The sequence below is a fragment of the Chelon labrosus genome (assembly GCF_963514085.1).
Source record: "Chelon labrosus genome assembly, chromosome: 22".
Classification (NCBI taxonomy): Eukaryota; Metazoa; Chordata; class Actinopteri; order Mugiliformes; family Mugilidae; genus Chelon; species Chelon labrosus.
Window position 1 is genome coordinate 2054143 of NC_140355.1, and position 20998 is coordinate 2075140.

At 39.6% G+C, this 20998-nt stretch overlaps 2 protein-coding genes across 4 annotated transcripts; both read left to right on the plus strand.

Moving 5' to 3' along the window:
* Positions 1 to 16: 16 nt before the first annotated feature.
* On the plus strand, positions 17 to 5054 carry cenpa (histone H3-like centromeric protein A). Its single transcript, XM_084572279.1, has 5 exons — positions 17 to 184; positions 2667 to 2835; positions 3514 to 3635; positions 3929 to 4003; positions 4277 to 5054. Exons 2-5 carry the CDS (start codon positions 2721 to 2723, stop codon positions 4403 to 4405), a joined length of 441 nt encoding a protein of 146 aa, XP_084428405.1. The 5' UTR covers positions 17 to 184; positions 2667 to 2720; the 3' UTR covers positions 4406 to 5054.
* Positions 5055 to 5394: 340 nt separating this feature from the next.
* Positions 5395 to 20834, plus strand: dcp2 (decapping mRNA 2). 3 transcript variants are annotated; one of them, XM_084572268.1, is made up of 11 exons: positions 5395 to 6292; positions 8825 to 8976; positions 9289 to 9416; positions 10355 to 10453; positions 10564 to 10716; positions 10802 to 10914; positions 11244 to 11345; positions 15176 to 15284; positions 16731 to 16820; positions 17615 to 17666; positions 19096 to 20834. In XM_084572268.1, the coding sequence occupies exons 1-11, from the start codon at positions 6225 to 6227 to the stop codon at positions 19224 to 19226; spliced, it is 1197 nt and encodes a 398-aa protein (XP_084428394.1). In that variant the 5' UTR covers positions 5395 to 6224; the 3' UTR covers positions 19227 to 20834. The 3 variants fall into 3 exon arrangements, with proteins under 3 accessions (XP_084428394.1, XP_084428393.1, XP_084428395.1); XM_084572267.1 differs by having other exon boundaries at positions 5397 to 6292; positions 16731 to 16835; XM_084572269.1 differs by lacking the exon at positions 16731 to 16820 and having other exon boundaries at positions 5398 to 6292.
* Positions 20835 to 20998: the final 164 nt, after the last annotated feature.

Below are 20998 nucleotides of genomic sequence, written 5' to 3' on the forward strand. Positions count from 1 at the left end.
TTGCCGACAGCCACAAAAAGTCTAGGAGACGAAGAAGATGAAACCGCGCCCCCTTGCTCCGATATGATTGGTCGAACTGGTGAAAAGGCGTCGTTTGAATATCAGACAGTGTGATGCTGAACACTGTGGAGACTTTTATAAAACATTGGATTCGACAGTAGTGTTCCTCACCAGCATTCTACAGGTACGTTTAAAATAAGATAATCCTTTAATTTATTCCGTCGTTGTGTTAGCAGACGTTTATCCTTTAAATAAGAATTAATATGACGCCGTACGTAAACAAACACCGACAAGTTAACATGGTTTTTAAACGTTACCTAGAGAACTAACGCTAGCTGAATTTAGACACAATCTTGTCTCTCTGTTGTTGTCTCTAGTAAATAGAGTCGTATGTGCTTTGGTTATAACGCACTGACTTTAACTGAACATTGACTTCATGCATATGTATGTATGTACGCAGTGATGGCTGTGCATGATGCTACCCTTAACCCCTATGCCCTGAACTTTCACATTTATATATTTATTTGATTTGGTGGTCAACTGATGATCACTACAGCTTGTGGTATGATTTTTTTATTTTTATTTATTTTTTTTAAATCCAGTGTGTTTTACTCTTACTCTTGCATGTCATTTATACTCTATTGATGCATTTTGCACCGTCTGGACACCTTTGTGGCAAAAATGTACACGTACAAAAAACAGCTATTAAATCACTGAAAGAACTTCCCACCTGCTCAAAACTACCAAACATTAAATCATTTGCAGGATTTTAACCCTTTAAAAGCCAGTCTAATTATATGAATTATTAATCATTGTTTACTAATAAACACAAATAAATGTAATGGTAAGGGGATGGGGCCATGCTGTTGATTAGAGTTTTGGATGTGTAAAAGATTAGCAACAAATCTGATTTGATTGCATTAGTAATTTTTTTTTATGGCATATCTCATGGGCCCTGGCATCATGCCGGTGGGTGCCTGAATGTAGTGCAACGTTTTGGCATGAGGTGGAGACCAGACCTAGCGGGCAAGATCCACAGTGTCCTCTCCACTTTCAGAGGAAGGGTCAGAGGCACTCTCGCAATTGGAGGACTCCACTGAGCATTCCATGTCAGACTCCCCATCCCCAAGACTCTAATCATCACCCAAGCCCCATATCCCTACTATTTCTTTTATGAAAAATAATTCAGTTTTTGTGTTTTTGTTAATAATTCATATAGTTAGACTGGCATTTAAAGGTTTAAAATCCAGAAAATGGTTGAATGTTTGGTAGTTCCGACCAAGGTTGAAGTTGTTCAAGTGATTCATGAAAAAAAATCTGCTTCTTTGTGTGTGTACGTTTTTGCCACAAAGGTATCCAGAGGGTGGTACGTTTGAGGAGGGCACAGGGGTTAACTGGAGTGAACCAACACACGGACCTTTACATATGCTTCAAAAGGAATGCAAGGCTATTACAGAGGAATAAAAAAAAGTTGTCATCAAAAGACATTCTTACCATGAGCCGTTGCAAGCACATTTTTAAATTGAAATCACCTACTGGAACTGTACAGACTTACAAAGTGACCTTGCACTGCTGACTTGCAAAGAGTTCTCAACGAACTAATAATGCTGTATTAATAATTCTGTTCAGGATGGATAATTTCAGTCAAACTGTACTGAAGATTAACAATACTGAATTACTGAATATCCAGCATCAGACTGCCTACATCATGGTACCATTTACTTCTATTGTACCCAACCATACATAAAACTAACTCCAAAGTTGAAGGAAGAGGGTCTACAAGCAAAACGAACTGCATGGGAAACACAAGCTGAACGGGAGTGTCACAAGACGCCATAAATGAGACCACACTCATTAATGCCTTTGAAGTCCATTAACTTAAACATTGTTAAGCAGAGCAGCTGGTCTGATGTACACTGAGCACCTAACTGAAGCCAGTTCAGTTTGTACAATATCTCTGTTGTGTTTTGGCTTACCTACAGTCCAAAACCCATGCTCAGCTAACAATGAACTGCACAGACTGTACAACTGTAGAAAGGGTTCTTGTTCAGAATGAGAACATTCACTTAGCCTGTTTTATCTTGAGGTAATATGTGTTCATTTCATTTTGTATTTTATGTTTTTGAAGTGACTGTCGCACATATCTGTATACTTAATAACGATGTTTTGCTCACTTCAAGATTACTCCTAAATAGCTTTAAAAATACCTCTCTTTATGCCCCTTTGTGGACAGGAAGGATGTGAAAATGACCACGTTTATCTGAAAATAACATTCGATTAGCAGAGTTTGACATAATACTCAGCACAATTTTTGTGCGTCAATGGAGAAGAATTAAAGAACATGTGTTTGGCATTATTAATAACAGCTGGCTTGTTATCTGAGTATGTGTTAGTTCATGTACTAATCATTATATTAAAATTTACACTAATAGTTGAGGTAATTGAACTGTGGCTGACACTGAGGAGAATGTTAATTCATCAGTGTGAGCCAAGACTAACCCACCTAAAATCTAAATCATGGGACTTAGTTTAAATCATCATTATTATCTGTTTTTTCACTCTGTCTCAGTCAACTGAATAAAAAGTAGCCATCTCCTATAAAAAGGTGATTTAGAGTTTTGTTTTTGATTGCTTAAGCATGTAGTAATACTCTCAATCTTTCCCAGTCCGCCCGTGACTTCAATACTACTACTCCTGTCCTGACCTTTGTTTTGGAGGCCATGCGTCACGATACATCTTCCAGCCGCCGGAAGGGCAAAACCCCTCAACGTCGCCCCCCGGTCGCTGCCCCAAGCACGCCCTCGCCAAGGACCTCCAAACGAAAAGGAGTTTCAAGTGAGTGGTGAAAGTAGCAGGGCTCACAGTTGAATACGTTCCAGTCAGCTGAAGCTGTTGCATGCAAGAAATCTTTCCTCAGGAATACACACTTGGGCTGTGCGATAAACAATCTTGATTATTGCTGGGCCTGAAAATAAGTGTTTTCTGATACTTGGTCAGCCTTCATTTGCATAGTTACTCCCACTAGGTGGCAGCAACGGCTTTATATTGGTGACACATCTAGGGTCAAAACAAGTTATGTGTGGTCTTGTAGTCTAACAAACATTTTGAATGTGTTACCTGCTTTATTAACAGTACTGAATTGACTTTGCTTATTGACATTAAGTTAGATAGAAAAAATGTGCTGCTAATATTTGGCAAGATCCTTTTGTCATACTATACACTAACACTAAAATCTTCTTTTCTGACCGCAACATAGCACAGGTTTATTTGAACTTGTTGAAATGTTTGCTAAAGCAACTACTTTTACTTTATATCCATTAACAATTGTCTCATTTGAGTAGTTATCTGATTACAAAACAGCAACAACAACAGTTTTTAGCATAGAGTGAGATATATTTTGATTGCAGTGGCAAAGTTGTACTCTTACACAAACTAGCTCCCACAGTCAAGTGGTGTAGGGATGGTGTAGTTGCCCTTCCTGTCCTGTCAACAATAGCTGCATCTGTTTTTCAGAGCCACCTCCTGCATCTCCCAGGAAGAGAAGATTTCGACCAGGAACCAGGGCCTTAATGGAGATCCGCAAGTACCAGAAGAGCACCAACCTCCTGCTCAGGAAGAGACCCTTCTCTCTTCTGGTGAGTTAGATAGCAACAAAAAACCATGAAGAGCTTTCATACATGCAGCTTCATGAAGACATAGTGGAGGTAGGGTAGTTTAAACTGTTGAAAAACTCGTATTGAATACACCTGCTCTAACGCATTTGTTAATTTAATGTTGTTACAAGAACATCACACAATATATGGTGTTCACCTGATATTAAAGCAATTTGGGAACAGCAGGGTAAGATATAATTTTTTGTTATTATGTGTTTATCTCTTACCTGTGTAAGGGAGGCCTGCGTTAATCTTGCATCCTCGTCTTGGTTCAGGTCCGTGAGGTGTGCCAAGAGTTTTCGATTGATGCTCTCCGATGGCAGGTCTTTGCTCTCATGGCCCTGCAGGAGGTAACTGCTACAGTTTCTTATTTGTCTGGATATTTTATTTCTGGCTACCCAACTATAAAGAAAATAATGCAAAATTGACATCAGCATGCTGATCCACACTCTTTGGTGCACTCTCTGTGTGAGTTACATGTCATTTAAAATTAGATTTTGTGCTTGAAGTGTAAATCTGCCTATTGCATCCATTTAGCTTGCTGTTAGACGGTGCTATGCAATGTGTGCATGCATGAAATAAGTGACTAACCTGGACCCTCTTCTTTTTCCTTGACCTCCCAGGCTGCAGAAGCATTCCTCGTCATGTTATTCTCAGACGCCAACCTGTGCGCCATCCACGCGAAGAGGGTCACCTTATTCCCCCGTGACATTCAGCTGGCCAGGAGGATCCGCGGGGTGCATGACCTGTAAAAATAACAATGGAGTGTGGCCAAGAGTATACTAGCAACATTCTGTCCACCTCTGTTTGATACTTTGATGATGTGTTTAGCCAGTTCAAAAGTTGTTCTACTGGTTTTAAAGGTTTTCTGGCTGTGATCTACTTTTTTGTATTTTGGACACCTTTTTACAGGTTGAGTTAAAAAAAAATTCCAATGACTGGAAAAAACTGAAAATGACTCCTGTCATGAAGTTGTGTTTTTATGTTGTTTAAATAATTCACTGTACAGATTTTGAACCCTGCCTTTTGTTGTATGGATTTTGATATATTATTGATGTGTACATAATTGAAATAAACATTTTTTTTTTGATAAATGGTCACAGAGTCTCAATTCATATCAATGTCATACTTTGGTTTGAACAGAATCTATTCTCTCTCAGGGGATGCAGAAAGCTAGTCTTTTGCTGAGTTTTGAATATGAAAATAATTTCCATTTTTGATTTTTATAAGAAATTGTTAATGAAAATATTTAAATGGTGTATATGTTCAAAAATGTCAATCATTACATCTACAAAACAAACTTGTGGGGTCAGGAGAGACTGGATTTTCTACTCTTTGTACAAATATTTGTGGATGTTTGGAGACTTTACATTGGAAATCTGTTTAGATTCCATGCCACCTAAAATTCAGAACAACGGGTTCAAATTCTATGAATTTTCTTACGGTGTAAGTGACTTATTGTTTTCATAATTGTAAAAGAACACAGTTTTGTGGTCAGTAAAGTATGTTAAAATTATTCCATCAGTTCTATAAAAAGGACTGACAACTTTACAGAAGGTTTAGTGAATAACTAATCGGCTTCCATATTTGCATGCTGTGGGAGAAAAGGTGCCCAAACTTTTACATGTCAGGAGGTCACTTATAATGCGCCATCATTTTTTATGAGCAGAAACTGTTTTATGAAGAACTGCGACAGCACAAAATAGTATAGTATGATATAATGTGCTGTATGACACCTAATGCTGTGGCTCTCTTTGGAAGATGAATCAATCCCTGATTTAAAAGGATTGTTTAAACGTCATGACTAAACCTTTTTAAAAACATATGTAAACCAACTGAATTTCCGCTCTGCTGCGTGGATCCATATGACCGTACTTTGCTGAATGTCTCCCACATACAATGAACCAAAATAATAACTATGTTAGTGAGGATTCAGCCATCTGAATATTTTAGCCATGTGCATGGGTCCTGTGTAATTGGTTGGCCGGAAATGTCACGTGAGCACATCTTGAACCTGGGATTGGATGACCAACTTCCGGTTGCAAAATAATGCGGCATTCAAGTCATAAGAAATAAGTCGTAATTACAATTATCACGATTGTACTCAGCGTTCACGTGATCATCCAAGTTTTAATTGACAGCAATAATTAAAAAAAACCTGGTATATCTGAGTCGGCAATAAAATTTCTGAAATTTAGTGCAATGAAAACCACATTTTACTAGTATAGTGTTAAAATGTTAATACACATTTTACTCGTAACCAATGCGTTTAGCGTATACCAAGTCTGTGTAGTTAACCGTACTGACGATACGAATGTTCGCAACGAACAACACAATCTTCCGAAGTCTTTCATTTATCCCACTAAACATGAACGCAGCATAAACAACGGATTCGGCGCAGTTCCTGGTGGACGGACACGAAGAGTTATTAGTTGATAAAAGCTACTTTTCCATAGCTAACGTAAAGTCGGGGATGTATTGAGTTAGAGGGAAAAATGTAAACGGAGAAATGCGGCAGTAGCTTGCGCCTCTAATGGCTTTTGTAGCCGAATGCTCTGAGATAGAGTCAGGATGTTTTCAACCAACATGGAAACAAAAAGAGTGGAGATCCCCTCCGGAGTGCTAGACGACCTCTGCAGGTAACTCAACGTTTACTGGCCCGTACCCCTAACATTATTGTGAGTGAAAATCTTAGTGTAATCATACGAGATTAGGTTTAACTGTATTTTGCGAGACGCTAAAATTCTTAGTATAAGATCAAAGCTAGCGCCGTCTGCGACTCTCGACGCGCGCGTCCCTGTCCTCAGCTCGGTCGGTGGATGGTACCGTTTGTTGTGTTGTCATTGGAAACACACGAAACGTTCATCTGCAGAAATAAAAGTCTGTATTTGTGTTTTAACTCGTCTTCAGTGTCATACACAACAAGTACAGTTACACACGGTATGAAGTCAGAACCACAAAGTAGCAGCTACATTAGCTACGTAGATTTTATCAAATAAAAATACAGGTAATTTGTATTTCGACAGCTTTTGTTGTCACACAGGAGGAAAAATGTGTACAGTCAGTGGCCACTCAATTAGGTACACATGTCTAATCGAGATGCCTGTTTTACATCAAGTTTATGTTACAGAAATCATATTAGAGTTGTGTTGTACTAGACAACATTATGTTCAAAGGTCTTAAGAATAGTCTGATCCTCCTACGGTGAGGTCTACTGTACATGTTTACCTAGACTGGTTGCAATTATATAGTGAATATGTCAAAAATGATTCACTCTACTTGAACCATGCACCTACAGTCAGTCTGTACAGTTGCATCTCTCAGACAGCAGCTCTTGTACTTACCATTATCCTGTACACTTGTGTATATATATCAATAGCAATGTACATTCACTATATAGTTAAAAGTCCTACTTGTAGATTTTGTGTGGCATCTGTTTAGATCTCTTTTTCTATTCTGTGTCATAATAAACTGATCAGGCATAACATTATGACCACCTTCCTAATATTGTGTAGGTCTCCCTTGTGCCTCCAGAACAGTTGTGACTCATCAGAGAATGGACATGGGCCTTCTGAGGGTGTCCTGTGGTGTCTGGCAACAGAATGTTGTTAGTGGGGGCCTTTGGGTCCTATGGGTTGAGTGGAGGGGCCTCTGTGGATCATCCCACAGATACTTGATGAGTTTGGGATCTAGTGAATTTGGAGGCCAGGTCAACACCTTGTGTTGTTTTTCATCTAGTCTGGTCTGGTCTAGGTGGGTGCTACTTGTCTAACTAACGTCCACGTAATGGTCATAATGTTGTGACTGATAGGTGTACATTGTAGAGTATTAGAGTAGTGAAGCAGTGCAGCAGTAGTTGCAGTTATAGTAGTTATTGTGTGTCTTATGTGTAGCACAGTGGGACTTGGAGAAACAGCATTTCACACCTCTGTATGTTTTTTTTTATAAACATATCGTGAAAGTGACAATAAACATGACTAGAATCTTGAATTGAATCTTGAAAGAGTAGACTGTCAGCTTTACTTTGAGGGCATTCCCGTCAAAATCGGAGGACATAATTGCAACTCTTTAACCTGTTGCCTCCTCCCTTTCAAGGGACGTGAAGATAAGTGACTCAAAACAGTTTCATGGACAGGTGTGGGACACTCCTTTATGATCTCTTCGAAGCAACTATCAATGCAAGTGATCCTGTAAAAACAAAACAAACCCAACAGAGAGATGGCAAAAACGTAAGAAATGGCCAAATCAACAGTTTAGGCATATTCAGAGAAAAAAAAAACAAATGCTGTTGTTGATGATCACGGGATTATTTCCATAATACAGACAAACCTCTTCACAACATCCAGCCAAGAGAAGAATACTCAGCAGGTGGTAGGCACGTCATTGGCAAAAATGAAGCGAAGTTGATTGAAAGTTGCTGCGCAGTATGACTGGGCTATGACCCAAACACAAAGGCTCACAAATTCTTTGATATTGTCTATGGATTTCAGACTTCAGGAGTCAATTATGATTATTATCATTTTAAAGTCTGCAAGTCACTTCCATCTCGATTTTTATTAGATAGTTTTATTCCCATCTATTATGGTAGCATGTCAAGCAAATATTATGAAAACTGTGTGATTGTCCCGTTACTAGACATGACTGTACAGTACACTTAAAATTCCAGCAGCACATGCCATTTTGTTTCCGCTGTAACAGCCTGCTAATGGCTGGTGTGGAGCTTCCGTTATAGGTCGGTCAAATGGTGCATCTGAGAAATTACTTGGAGAAGGAACATAAAGGTTTATGCTTTGTGGTTTGGGATCTGACAGCGTTCATGGTTTAAAAGAGAAAAGACTAACTAGTTGGTTTGGCAGATGTCCAGCTGGTTAACTTTCCCTTTTGATAGAGAGAATTACACTGAAAGCTCTCTTTCGATTATGATCAGCTGATGCCGTTCGTATTTGAGTTTGTCATTTCAGTGCTTTACTCTAGCTGAACAGTTCTCACAAGTCAGCAGACACCAGGGTATTTTCTGAGGGTCAGGCCACGGTTATCATTAAGTCACATTAAGTCATTCATTTAATATTTATTTACAGGGGAACAGGTAGGAAGTAAGAACTGATGCTACGCGTAACAACATGAATATCTTCATTTAATCCTCTGCAATGCCTCTCTTGTGTTTATTCTAGCCGGTTCATTCTACACATCCCCAGTGAGGAGAGGGACAATGCCATCCGTGTGTGCTTCCAGATCGAGCTGGCCCACTGGTTCTATCTGGACTTCTGCATGCAGAACACTCCAGGGGCTCCTCACTGTGGGATAAGAGACTTCGCCAAAGCTGATATCCTTAAATGTGACTGATGATGTTAAACAAACATACTCACTTTTTAAATTCATATTTTGCATCATTGTGTGTTGGTATTCATATTCATTTTACTGTATTACCTCTACTTGGAACCTTTCCATTATTATTTTTTGTTCCTAATGATACCCAGGCAAAACAAACAATCAGTGATGTGTAACACAAACGTACATGAGCGATGTGGTTTTCTTGGCACTGCTTCAGGCTCATTGTCAGAGCAAGGAACCAGATGTGCTTGGTGCTCATTTTAGTTCATGCCAGCGGACGTTATTTTCCTTGACGGCTGCAAACTGTTCCATCACTGTCCATTTCTGTTGCCTCACGGAGAAGATGTGCAGAAAGTTTTCGAGCGATGGAAGGAGTACAAGATGGGTGTCCCTACATACGGGGCAATCATTCTAGATGAAGCACTAGAAAGCGTGAGTTGCTGTTCCATCCATACACTATTCAGCGGATATTCGGTTTATTACAAATTGACCCTTTTTTTTTTCAAATTTGCTCCTTATCACTTCAGAATATAATCCCTCATAATTGCTAATAATCTCAGCAGATAATGGTGATTACAATGTAAAAAAAACAAGACCCACGTTGCTTCTCTTGCATGCTGCATTACAAGATGCTCCGTGGCGCATATGCCTGAGAAGTTTTCTAAGATTTATTTATGAGATTTAGGTCCATTGAGCATGTGTGAGCTTTCTACGTTGAGCCAGTATAGAGCATGCATGGCCGTGATTCTAGCTGGCTGAGACAGGTGACTTCTGTTTGGCTCTCTCCACACACACAAACGGGCTTAAATAAAATGCTTTCCAAGAGTTACCTCATTGAGTAGGTCTAATTCTGACAATGAAAAGAGTCACATCATGGGCGTAGTATGGTATAACAGGTTGTTCAGGTTGCTCAGAAGAACATTTCACTGTTTTGTTTTAGCTGCTCGTTGTCCAACGATTGTGACTGAGGAACAAAAGCATTTTTTGGCCAATGTGCATCACATGCACGAGGAACTTTGTCTCCTCATAGCCATGACCGCCCTGCCAGAACTCACCTCTGCCTCCCTCAGAATCACAGCTATGCCTCATGTAACTGTGGAAATCTGCTTTCAGACTCTGACTCAGATATCAAACATATGTAGATTGTCAGCTCTGTGTCATGTCATGTCAATTTCTCTGGCGTGGTATGGTGATCTTACTTCTACACAAGCCAAATCTTTTGGATGAAAGCAGATTTGTCCTTTTTAAGTTAAAGTGAGATCTAACGGCCCTTTACTTTATGAAGCATGTCATGACCCATCCTTCACCACTCTATATCTAGTGCAATTGTATCTGACCGTGCAGCTGACCAGTGTATGCTGTCTTTTCAGGCGCTCCTTGTTCAGGGCTACCTTGCAAAATCCGGCTGGGGCTTTCCAAAGGGGAAAGTTAACGAGGATGAAGCTCCTTATGACTGTGCCGTTCGTGAAGTGAGTGACAGACTTCTTTAGCGTTTGCCCTTGACCAACTTAAAGCAGTAGAAGCCATATAAAGATTAATGCTTGTAGTTTGTAGTTAAAAAATACTGCTTGCTTTCCAGGTGATGGAGGAGACAGGCTTCGACATCAAGAATCGCATCTCCAAAGACAAGTACATAGAGCAGAAAATCACAGACCAGCTGGTGCGGCTCTACATCATACCAGGAGTGTCCAAGGATACGAAGTTCTACCCCAAAACAAGGAAAGAGATCAGGGTAGGAATTCTTGTTTTGTTAACACATTGGAGATCTTTTTGAAGCCGGCAGAAATGTTTCACTTCCTCTTCTATTTTCCTTATAGAACATTGAATGGTTTCCTATTGAGAAGCTGCCCTGTCACAGGAATGACATGACCCCAAAGTCTAAACTTGGACTTGCCCCCAACAGGTTTTTCATGGCCATTCCATTCATAAGGTGCGCATGCAAAAGGATGCATTCCATTATTTTATTTTGAATGATTAAAAATTAAAGCAGTACACACGTATTTGTTTAGATTGCTTGAGTTCTTTTTGAGAGTGAGATGAGCCAGTGAGTTTCAATCTGTGTCTGTCTGACCGGTACAGAGCTGGCATCAGAATATAGTTAGACTAAAAACACCTAAATGAAAAAATGTAGCGTCTCATTAGTTTAACCCGAACCAGTGAAAATTGAGTGACTTCCATGTTTTATTGTAAAAATATCATTAAGTTTCATTAAAGTAACTTTTACGTAGTGATGGTTTAATCTCTGCTTCCCCTGTACAGACCTCTGCGAGAATGGATTAGCAAGCAGAAAGGCGAGTCAACAGACAGCGATGAGGACCTGGCAAACAGCAACACTCCGTCCAAACCTGCCGACAACATTCGGTAAATACAACTCTCATCCAACTAGAGTTTCAGTTTTTTGTACGTTTTCTTATTATCACCAATTTTGCAATTCTTATTTGTGTGTGCAAAACAGAAAGTGTGAAGAAACGTTGTTGCTTTGTTGTCTTCTGGTATCTTCTTCGCAAGAAACAGTACCTTGACCAATGAGCTGAGTGGGATTCCCGCTGTCAGCACTGGCACTGGCATACGGCATATGAACCGAACATGGCCCAGATGTGGCAAAGGTGACACTGTCTTGACTCTGGCAGACAACATATGGGCCACTTGTTGAGTGTAGTATTAAGCCCATATCAAATTAGAACTCTGGGCCACATAATGTGAGGCCGGACTCATCCTACCCTTAAAATTAAGTTAGTGAGTTGTTGTTTAACATCACAGCAGATTTGATAAAATAAATAAATAATATTATTTAAATTAGGGATGTCCCTTAGCTATGATAGCGTTCTTGTTGAAACAGTTGTGCAATGTTGATGAGTTATGCTGCTTTACTGAAATCAAGGGCATCAAGCACGTTTCACTACCTCTGGAAACTCCTAAAAAACTTGGATCTCATGATCCCATGGTGTCACACATTCTGCTGAGGTCATGACCTCATAATGCTGTGTCCAGTTCAGATAACTTTGGCTGGTTTAAAATGAACCTCTAAAATCAAAACTGTAGTGTTGTCACAGTTGTCACAACCTTTCCAATAGGTATAAAGATCGTGGGCTGAAGGAGAGGGAAAAGTTCCTCCTTCGACAACATGTATCAGACTTGATACACTAACTAATGCAAACATACTTGTGACATCTGGACATGCCCATAAGGGGCGTGGTCATTGGCCACTTGTTCTTGATGATGTCATGATGGCATCATCACGTTATCAGCAGGAGTTTTTAAATAGGAGTCATTTCTGACACTCACTAATAGTGTGGAGGTTGGGCTGGAAGGTCCAACCTCCTCCGCTGACTCTGGCCTGTCAAACCCAACAGCTAGATGATCAGCCCACTGCGGCTGCAGGTGGAGGTCTCAGCCTCCTCAAGCCACCAAGCTAATGCTAATGGTGTAGCCCTCAGCCAGTCCAGTGGAAGGCCCTTAGTGGCCCTTATAGTATAGTTATACTATAATTATAGGCAGGTTCTTGTGTCTGCCTGGGTTCTCTCTGGGTGCTCTGGCACCCTCCCACTGTCCAAAAACATGCACATCAGGTTCATTGTTGATTCTACAATTGACGGTAGGTGTCCATGTGTGAATGGATTCTGGTCTCTTAATGTTAGTCCTGTGATAGACTGGTGACCTGTCGAGGGAAACCTCATGATGTCACATTCTGCTGAGGTCATGACCTCATGATGTCACATTCTGCTGAGGTCATGACCTCATGATGTCACATTCTGCTGAGGTCATGACCTCATGATGTCACATTCTGCTGAGGTCATGACCTCATGATGTACAGTAAGCTCAACAAAATTATAAAACTAGTCCATTACATCACTGCACATTCAGTCTTGCCCAAGCACTCGTCATGTTGCCAGCTATTTCAAAATGAACTGCATGATGTACTGCACCCAGTTTGTACTATATGCTTCCACACGGGTACCCGATGGTGTCGTTTATTATTAATTAATAACCAATATTACCAATGAGCTGACAGCGGGAATCCCGCTCATCTCATTGGTGGAGGTACTGTTGCTTGCGAAGAAGATACCAGAAGACAACAAAGCAACAATGTTTCTGTTCTGTTTCTGTTCGCACTTTTCTTATTGCACTACTACAAGAGGAATGTTCTGCTTTCTGTTGTTTTATATTAATTTATACAGTTTAAGCAGGACAGGTTTCTGTTTAAGAAATATACTTATTTTATTATATTTTAAAAATAAATTGTTGAATAATAATTTGTTTTCCATGTGTTCATATCACTCAAAAATATGCATCTAATTCAATTGAGTTTCGAGTCAAATAGTTAAAAAATCATTTCACACACACAAATAAGGGTTTAAAAAAATTCTCCACGCTGGAAAGGGTGAAGACAATCAGGTCGGCCGGCCCTGCCAATGAGGTGTCCCTTATTTATTTTTCAGGGAGTTGGCAACCCTATCTTTGTGCCACCAATAGCTGGTAGTTGGTACTGGTACAGTTTCTCTCTCACAAGGTACTGCAGTTATGGTAAAAGTTTTTCAAAACTTGCAAGCTTGCAACCAGGGAATACCCAAACTTCTCCAAAGGGTACTCAATCGGTCACCGATGATTATCAGCCGATGTTCCACCTAAACAGTTTGATCGACCTCTACATCGGCCCTTCAGAAAAGCCTATCAGATGACGCAAGAGTTGCACTCATTTCTCAGGGCACACCCAAAATATGCTCAAGCCTCAGATATGTGGTCTGCTTTTTGATATGCTGGCTGCTGGAATGGAGCAGCAGCACGTAGCAGCCACCAATTGGCTCCTTGTGTGCTATGTGTGCTGGCATCATAGACTGTTTATAAACATGGACAATGCGTCCCCACTTCCTTGGCAATGGCCTGACTAGTTGCTCGTCGCTAGTTTCCCAGGGATACGGGTGCTGCCATCTTGTGAGTTTGGAGCCAGAGTCTGCGCAGAGCTGCGTTATCAATGGCCCGCCCACACTTCGGCCAGACTCACGCGCTTTTTCGTTTAGTTAATACTGCGCTGTGCTCTACCTCCAACAGATACAAAGAAATGTTGTATTATATACTGTACTTATTTATTAATTTTTCCAACTCTCACAGTCCTATGGACCGCTTCACGGAGTGGTTGGAATAGCAACTCGGAGTCGTCACAATGTCACATCCTCTATCAAATAACTAACTAAAACAAAACTTATCAGAAAAATGGACACTTGAACATGCATCAGTATTATACACTGCCTAGCCAAAAAAAAAGTCGCCACCACAAAAAAAGGTCACACATTCTAATATTTCATTGGACCACCTTTAGCTTTGATTACAGCACACATTTGCTGTGGCATTGTTTTGATAAGCTTCTGCAGTGTCACCAGATTTATTTCCATCCAGTGTTGCATTCATTTTTCACCAAGATCTTGTATTGATGATGGGAGAGTCTGACCACTGCACAAAGCCTTCTCCAGCACATCCCAAAGATTCTCAATGGGGTTAAGGTCTGGACTCTGTGGTGGCCAATCCATGTGTGAAAATGATGTCTCATGCTCCCTGAACAACTCTTTCACAATTTGAGACCCATGAATCCTGGCATTGTCATCTTGGAATATGCCTGTGCCATCAGGGAAGAAAAAAATCCGTTGATGGAATAACCTGGTCATTCAGTATATTCAGGTAGTCAGCTGACCTCATTCTTTGGGCACATAATGTTGCTGAACCTAGACCTGACCAACTGCAGCAACCCCTTTTTTTGGCCAGGCAGTGTTTTAACTACTGAAAATGACTGAAACCATCCTTGAACAAAAAAATGGATTTGATGTGTACGTTCATGTTTTAATTTGGTCCAAGTGCCATCTACTAACATGGAGGGGGTGGAGCTTACGACTGATACAGCAGCTAGCTTTGGCTCCACTTTTGAGGCGCTGTTCCGCATCAGCAGCCAAGCATCGTCACAAATGAGCCTGTCATCCCTCAAAGCAGACTATCGCTTGTTTTTTTTTTAATAAATTAAATTGTTTTAATTATAATTATGAGCTATTACATGAAAAAGAACAACAAAAAGTTCCAAGATGTTCATCCAGACACCATCATCAGTTGGGACAGAAAGTCAATTTATTTTAGTTTATGCTGTTTATTTTTACTATCCTCCTTGTACAATAGAAAATATCCGCTTTGTTTTTATTCCATCTCAGGACAAAATCCCGTCACCTCACAGCCGCTGATGCATTTCCTGGAGAGAGCTGGCCCAAACACAAGCAGCAGAAAACTCTGGGCCAGCTTAGCCAGTTTGAACTGAGCCAGGTAAGAGAAAGATGACTCTGCTATTGTAATTGACTTTATGACTGAAGCACTGTTCCATAACACAGCACGTTTCCTAGAATGAAGACAATTATGAATGAATGATGAAATACTGGCTTTCCCCTTGCCCACTCGGTGATGCCTAACAACAACATGTCAAATGCTTTGAGGGTTGAGGGTCTTGTAATGCCTCAAAGCTCCAGTTCAACTGGCTTACTGCAAGTCCTCCATTCTCTGCTTAGGCAGTACTCCACTAGTTCATGATACTTGCTATGCTTTGCTTAATTAGCTTTTTTTCATGTGATCTCCCCAAAGCACTGTAAGCTGAAAAAAAAAGAAAAAGAAAAGACTTGTCAAGCTGTAAAGTCGTAATCAGGAAGTTTTCCCAGGTCTACCTTTAGCTGCCAGTCAGCAGCTTTGTGAAGAATATCAGATGGTTGCTTTGGTTGACTTGGTGGGACTTTTCTCGCATTGTACTGACAAAGAAGATGTGCTTTCTTAGAGGTTTCTGGCTTCTATTTGTATAAGTATTAAAGTAGCGATGTCTTCTAATGTCAAACAACCTTCAGTCACTTCAGAAATAAACCAGACCTCTTCACTTTCTGCACACAGTTAAATTCACTAACTTTTATATTCCCAAAGATTTCTTTGTCCCCCAAATGTATTTCACTCAATAACAGAAATCTTCCATATTCACACCCTCATTGATTACTTTGTAGATGCTCCTTCTTCAAGTCTTCTTTGGTAAATCGATCTTTGTACTGGATATTTCTCGGCCACTGGTGGTGAGCTGGGGTGCCGGCCAGAGCCTTTCTCTGACAATATATTATTTTTGTTATAACCAGTACCCATTTACAAAGGACAATGAACAAACTCCTACACCAGGTATAGCTCAAACATCTCAAACAGCCCTGAGTGTGTAGGGAGGCCGCATCCTAGAAGCTTCTTTAGACTATTGCTACCATTCTCAGGTCTCTACAGATAATATAGGGTTTAAATCTGAGCATGGTTGCTCAAGCACAGTCAAGGACTTATCCTGAAGTCAATCCGTTGTTGTCTTGGTTCTATCCTTTCAATCACTGTTGTGGTGAAAGATGAACATCTGTCCCAGTCTTAGGTTTCTTGACTCTGGGCCAGGTTGGCTGCATTCATCCCAAAACTGTTGAGAGATCTGCCCAAACATCAGACAGAGAATCTTTCTTTGGCTTGCTTCTGACTAGTTGCTCCCTCACAGAATAGCCATACAGAAAAGTGCCTTTTTACACCCTTTGAAGACCCAGAACACTTGGGTATCACAGAATTTGCCAGATCTTTTCAAAACAAGCTATCACTCACTACTTGCTGTTCAGAAAGTTTACTCCTGCAGCCCTAAAACTCGACACAGAATCTGTCAGCACCTTGCAACAGAATTGGTAAAACTACATAACTACTGTGCCCTCTGCTCTGTAGAAACCAAATTTGAAGGGAAATGGGAAGAAATGTCAGGACTCGCCTTACATGAAGAAAGGAGGGAATGATAGTGGAGCCAGCAGCCAGCAGGTGAAAACCCTATTTGTAAGTGCAAAGCCGTATTTGTTTCAGGAACCCTTTTTTTAGTAAGCAGAGTGAAATGACTCCATTCAGGAATGGAAAAAAGCTCAGACCAGGTAGTTGCACTTTACTTGGGCACTTTTATGCTACTTTTGTCTTTGTCTCCACTAAATTTCAGAGGGCGGTTTTGTACTTTTTACTCCACTACATTTATCTGACAGCTGTAGATACTTGTTTACCCTGTCCATAGGCAGATTGAGTTATTATCAGAATATGAGTCTGGTTCTGGTTTCAACCTATAGAGAGAAAATAATACATTTGCACACATTTGAATAATGTTAAAACCAGTCAGAGGTATTTTGTTGAAAACAAATTTAACTCACGGTGCTCAGATGACGTGTATGAATACAGTGCTGTTACTCTTCTGTCCATCACTGCATAAAGCCCACCTAAACAATATGATATGCCTGGCAGATCTTTTCAGGAGGATGATTATAGGTATAAATGCTGCAATATTTCAATGCTACTTGCATGTTAATGCATCACTAATAAAAATCCTAAAGGTAGAGCACTGACACCCCCATTTTGGTGTGTAAAGTGCACCTCTACTTTTATACTTTGAGGATATGTTGTTCGCATAAGTAAGGCTAGGAAAGAGTGTTACGTGTGACCAAGTATTTTTTCTTTATGCTACTGCCACTTTTATTTTTGTAAAATATCTGAGTACTTTCTCCACCTCTGATACTGCCATGATATTATTTGTGTGATTGATTAATTACAAGTACTTAAAACTCTTTCTGCAGAAAGAAGATAAGAGGCTTCAACCCAGAAGACTACAAGACAGTTTTGAAAGAGGTATGATTTGTACAGTTGCCATGTCTAATTTTGAGACTACACCCACTTTACAACGTTAACTTGGACGAATAATAACAATATGCTTTCACTATTGCACTGCAGATGAGATAGTACTGTATTCAGCCTATGTAGGAAGATTTATGAATGTTTCGATCAAGTTTTTGGCCCAATCCCGATCTGAGTCGTTCATATCAAGTTGCTGAGGTCATGGTAGAAGACTACAGAAGACATCTAAAACTATAAAATTACACACATGAAATTATTTACAGTCGAAACCCAAAATGTCTTAAACCAGTATGTTTGATATTTTTGATTCTTCAAAGCAGCCACCTTCATCAGGTTCATGAGCTCAGTTTCATGATGGAGAAGGTGTGTCCAAACTTTGAATGAAACAACTATTTGTAAAAGCAAGCTCAATAATTGCTACCAGAATGCATTAATCAGGTCTTGTTAGCTAGAGCAACAGTGTTTCTGTACGTAACTGTTGCTGTTATTCCTCCGGGCCGCTCATAGCTGGGCCGGTCTGATTTAGTATCCACACCATAGAGTGGATATAAATATGGACAAGCGCCCCTCACTGCACTGGTCAAACTGATGCTATTTTCCCGGGGATACGAACTCTGGCTCCAAACACGCAATTTTACTTCCTCCACCTCTGATACTGCCATGATATTGGCGATTTTGCAAGTTTGGAGCCAGAGTTCGTATCCCCGGGAAAATAGCATCACTCACTGGGAAATCCCTGGAAAAAATAGCACTCTCACACTCCTACAGACCGCTTTACGGAGCGGTTGGCATGGTAACTTATAGTCATTATGATGTCACGTCCCGTTTCTGTAGCATCAAATAGCTAACTAAAACGAAACTGTTATCAGAATAATTGACACTTGAACATTCATCAGCATTATATTAACTATCTAAAATAAGAGAAACTGTCCTTGACAATAAATTATTTGACGTGTATATTAGTGTTTTAGTTTGGCCCAAGTTCCGTCCACTAATATGGACGGGGTGGGGCTTAAGACCTATACTGCAGTCAGACACTAGGTGAAGCTATACCTGCTTTGGTTTCACTTTTGATGAGCTATTCTGTCCTCCATCTTTATTTACAGTCTTATAATGCATACATATTGAGCCACAAAACACTACAAGCCCTTCTACAAAGTCTTTCAGAATTATTGACGTGCACATTGTGTCTCAGAAAACAAACCCCCTGGCATGTCATTTACCATACAGTGTATTTGCTGCATTAATGATGAAGTGGGACTTTCCCTATTCATTTGAGCTTCATCAAGAATGTATCCCAGACGTTTAAATACACGGACAACAATGAAAATCATACTTTTGCAATAGATTCAGACTAAAAGCTTAAAGAGAAAATTAACATATTAAACAAAAGAAACATGTAAATTAGCTTTTCTTTTCACAGATGGGACTCCTAGCAGCTCCAACGGCCATCAAACAGGTGACAGCAGAGACTGTGAACAATTTCTGTCCTCCAAGGCTTTCCTGAACTTCAGATTTGACAGAGATGCCATCATGAAATGTTTTGACTACTGACATGATGCTCTCTACCGCTCCCGTGACAACATCAAACCTGGGCGTCAGCAGGCTTTTTATCAAACAGTCCAGGCAAGGATGTTACTGATCATAACGTTTTCCTTTTTGATTCGCTTATCATGAATGCAGCTTTGTTAGGGTTTTTTTTGTCCATTTGTCATTGACCAAGTAGATTAAGCTGAAATCTTTGCGTTCATTACCCAAACTTTCAGACCTTTTAAAACAGCACTGTCTTTGGTCTATCCAGAACCCTAATTTCAATCAACTCGATACAACACTGCAAGACTGCATAGGTCGATCATTAGGGTTTTAAAAGCAGAAGATACATTTTGAGAACATCATGGATTTTAATCACAGGAAGAAAAAGCAAAACTTAGCTACTGTTATAACTTGAATTTGTGAATTATTATTAAATAATATGTACTATTTGGTTTTAAGATGTAATCATTTCCTTGTCAGAATCCTCTACACATCCAATTGAATCCCATAAATGTTTTGGATGTTTTAACAGTATTATTGGCTTTATTATTCTACTGTGTTATTGGCCTTTTACCAACATTACTTACAATTTTATCCAGAAATGTAGAATGTGACATTGCATATTGAATACTGATATGGGAAAGGAAGAACAATACGTCTTTGCAGCTTCATCTTTGCAAATTAAATGTCATTAAATTCATGTTGCACGTTTCTATGGAAGTCTATGGTTGCAAATATTAAAATAAATTCACAAAATTATATTTAAATATCCGGAATTAAAGTCAGGAAAATTAAAATTCTACTAACAAATTTCAGTTCACGGCACATGTACAATGATAATAAGACAGCATTTGTGAAGTCAGCCATTACAAGCATGACCACATACAGGAGCCTTGATTGTAATTTTATTTTCAGCTTTAGACTGTACATGGTCTACCAATGTCATTTAATGAAAACTAGTGAGTTTTACATTCAGTTTGTTTAGCCTATTGAAAGAGAAATGCTCAGGAAATTAAACCTTCAGCAGAATTTAATTTACATTTTCACATTTCTTGTGCATTTTCCACCAGACTGGTTAATTTTCTTATTTTCAGTGACAGACTTCCACACATTGTCTTGTTGTTTGCCTTAATGTGAACCACATCCCATTTATGCTTGTCTGTTGTTAGCAGTCTTGTAAGTAGTCTATTCTGTACTGCAGACAAACCATTTACATGTTTAAGTTTTGGTTTAGATCTCCAAATCCGCATTTGTTAGCTACTGTAGTGTTTGGTGGGTATGAAAACTGACAGATGTTTTGGGCTGCGAACCCTCTTTGTCCACTGCGTTATGAACTCCTTTCTGAGAAGGCCATTTAAGGGATTTCTATACGCTTCATATGAAAACATAAGCAAAGAACATTTTCATAGAATGACTGTGTCAGAAGTTTTCGAAAGTCAAACAACTGATATTTTCTAAAGAGCGTATCGTATCCATTCCTGTCTGGATGCAAGACTGATTCTTGGGACATTTGTTACTGGGGGTCCTTTGTAATTGATTGTACAGATGGTGATCTCAAGTTCTCCTTTGGTTTCAGGAGTGTTTTGACTTTAAATGTGAATATTAATAAAGACTGTTTTTTCACTCTCAGCTGTTGACTTCACATGATTTATGTGAGCACTGTGGTATGTCAAATAATTCACTGTTTCCTTTGTCCTGAAGAAAGACTCATATTGTAGATCTAATTGTACATTGACTATCTGGAGTCTAATAGGTTTTGTAAATATGTTGTTATACTATAATAATAACTTATT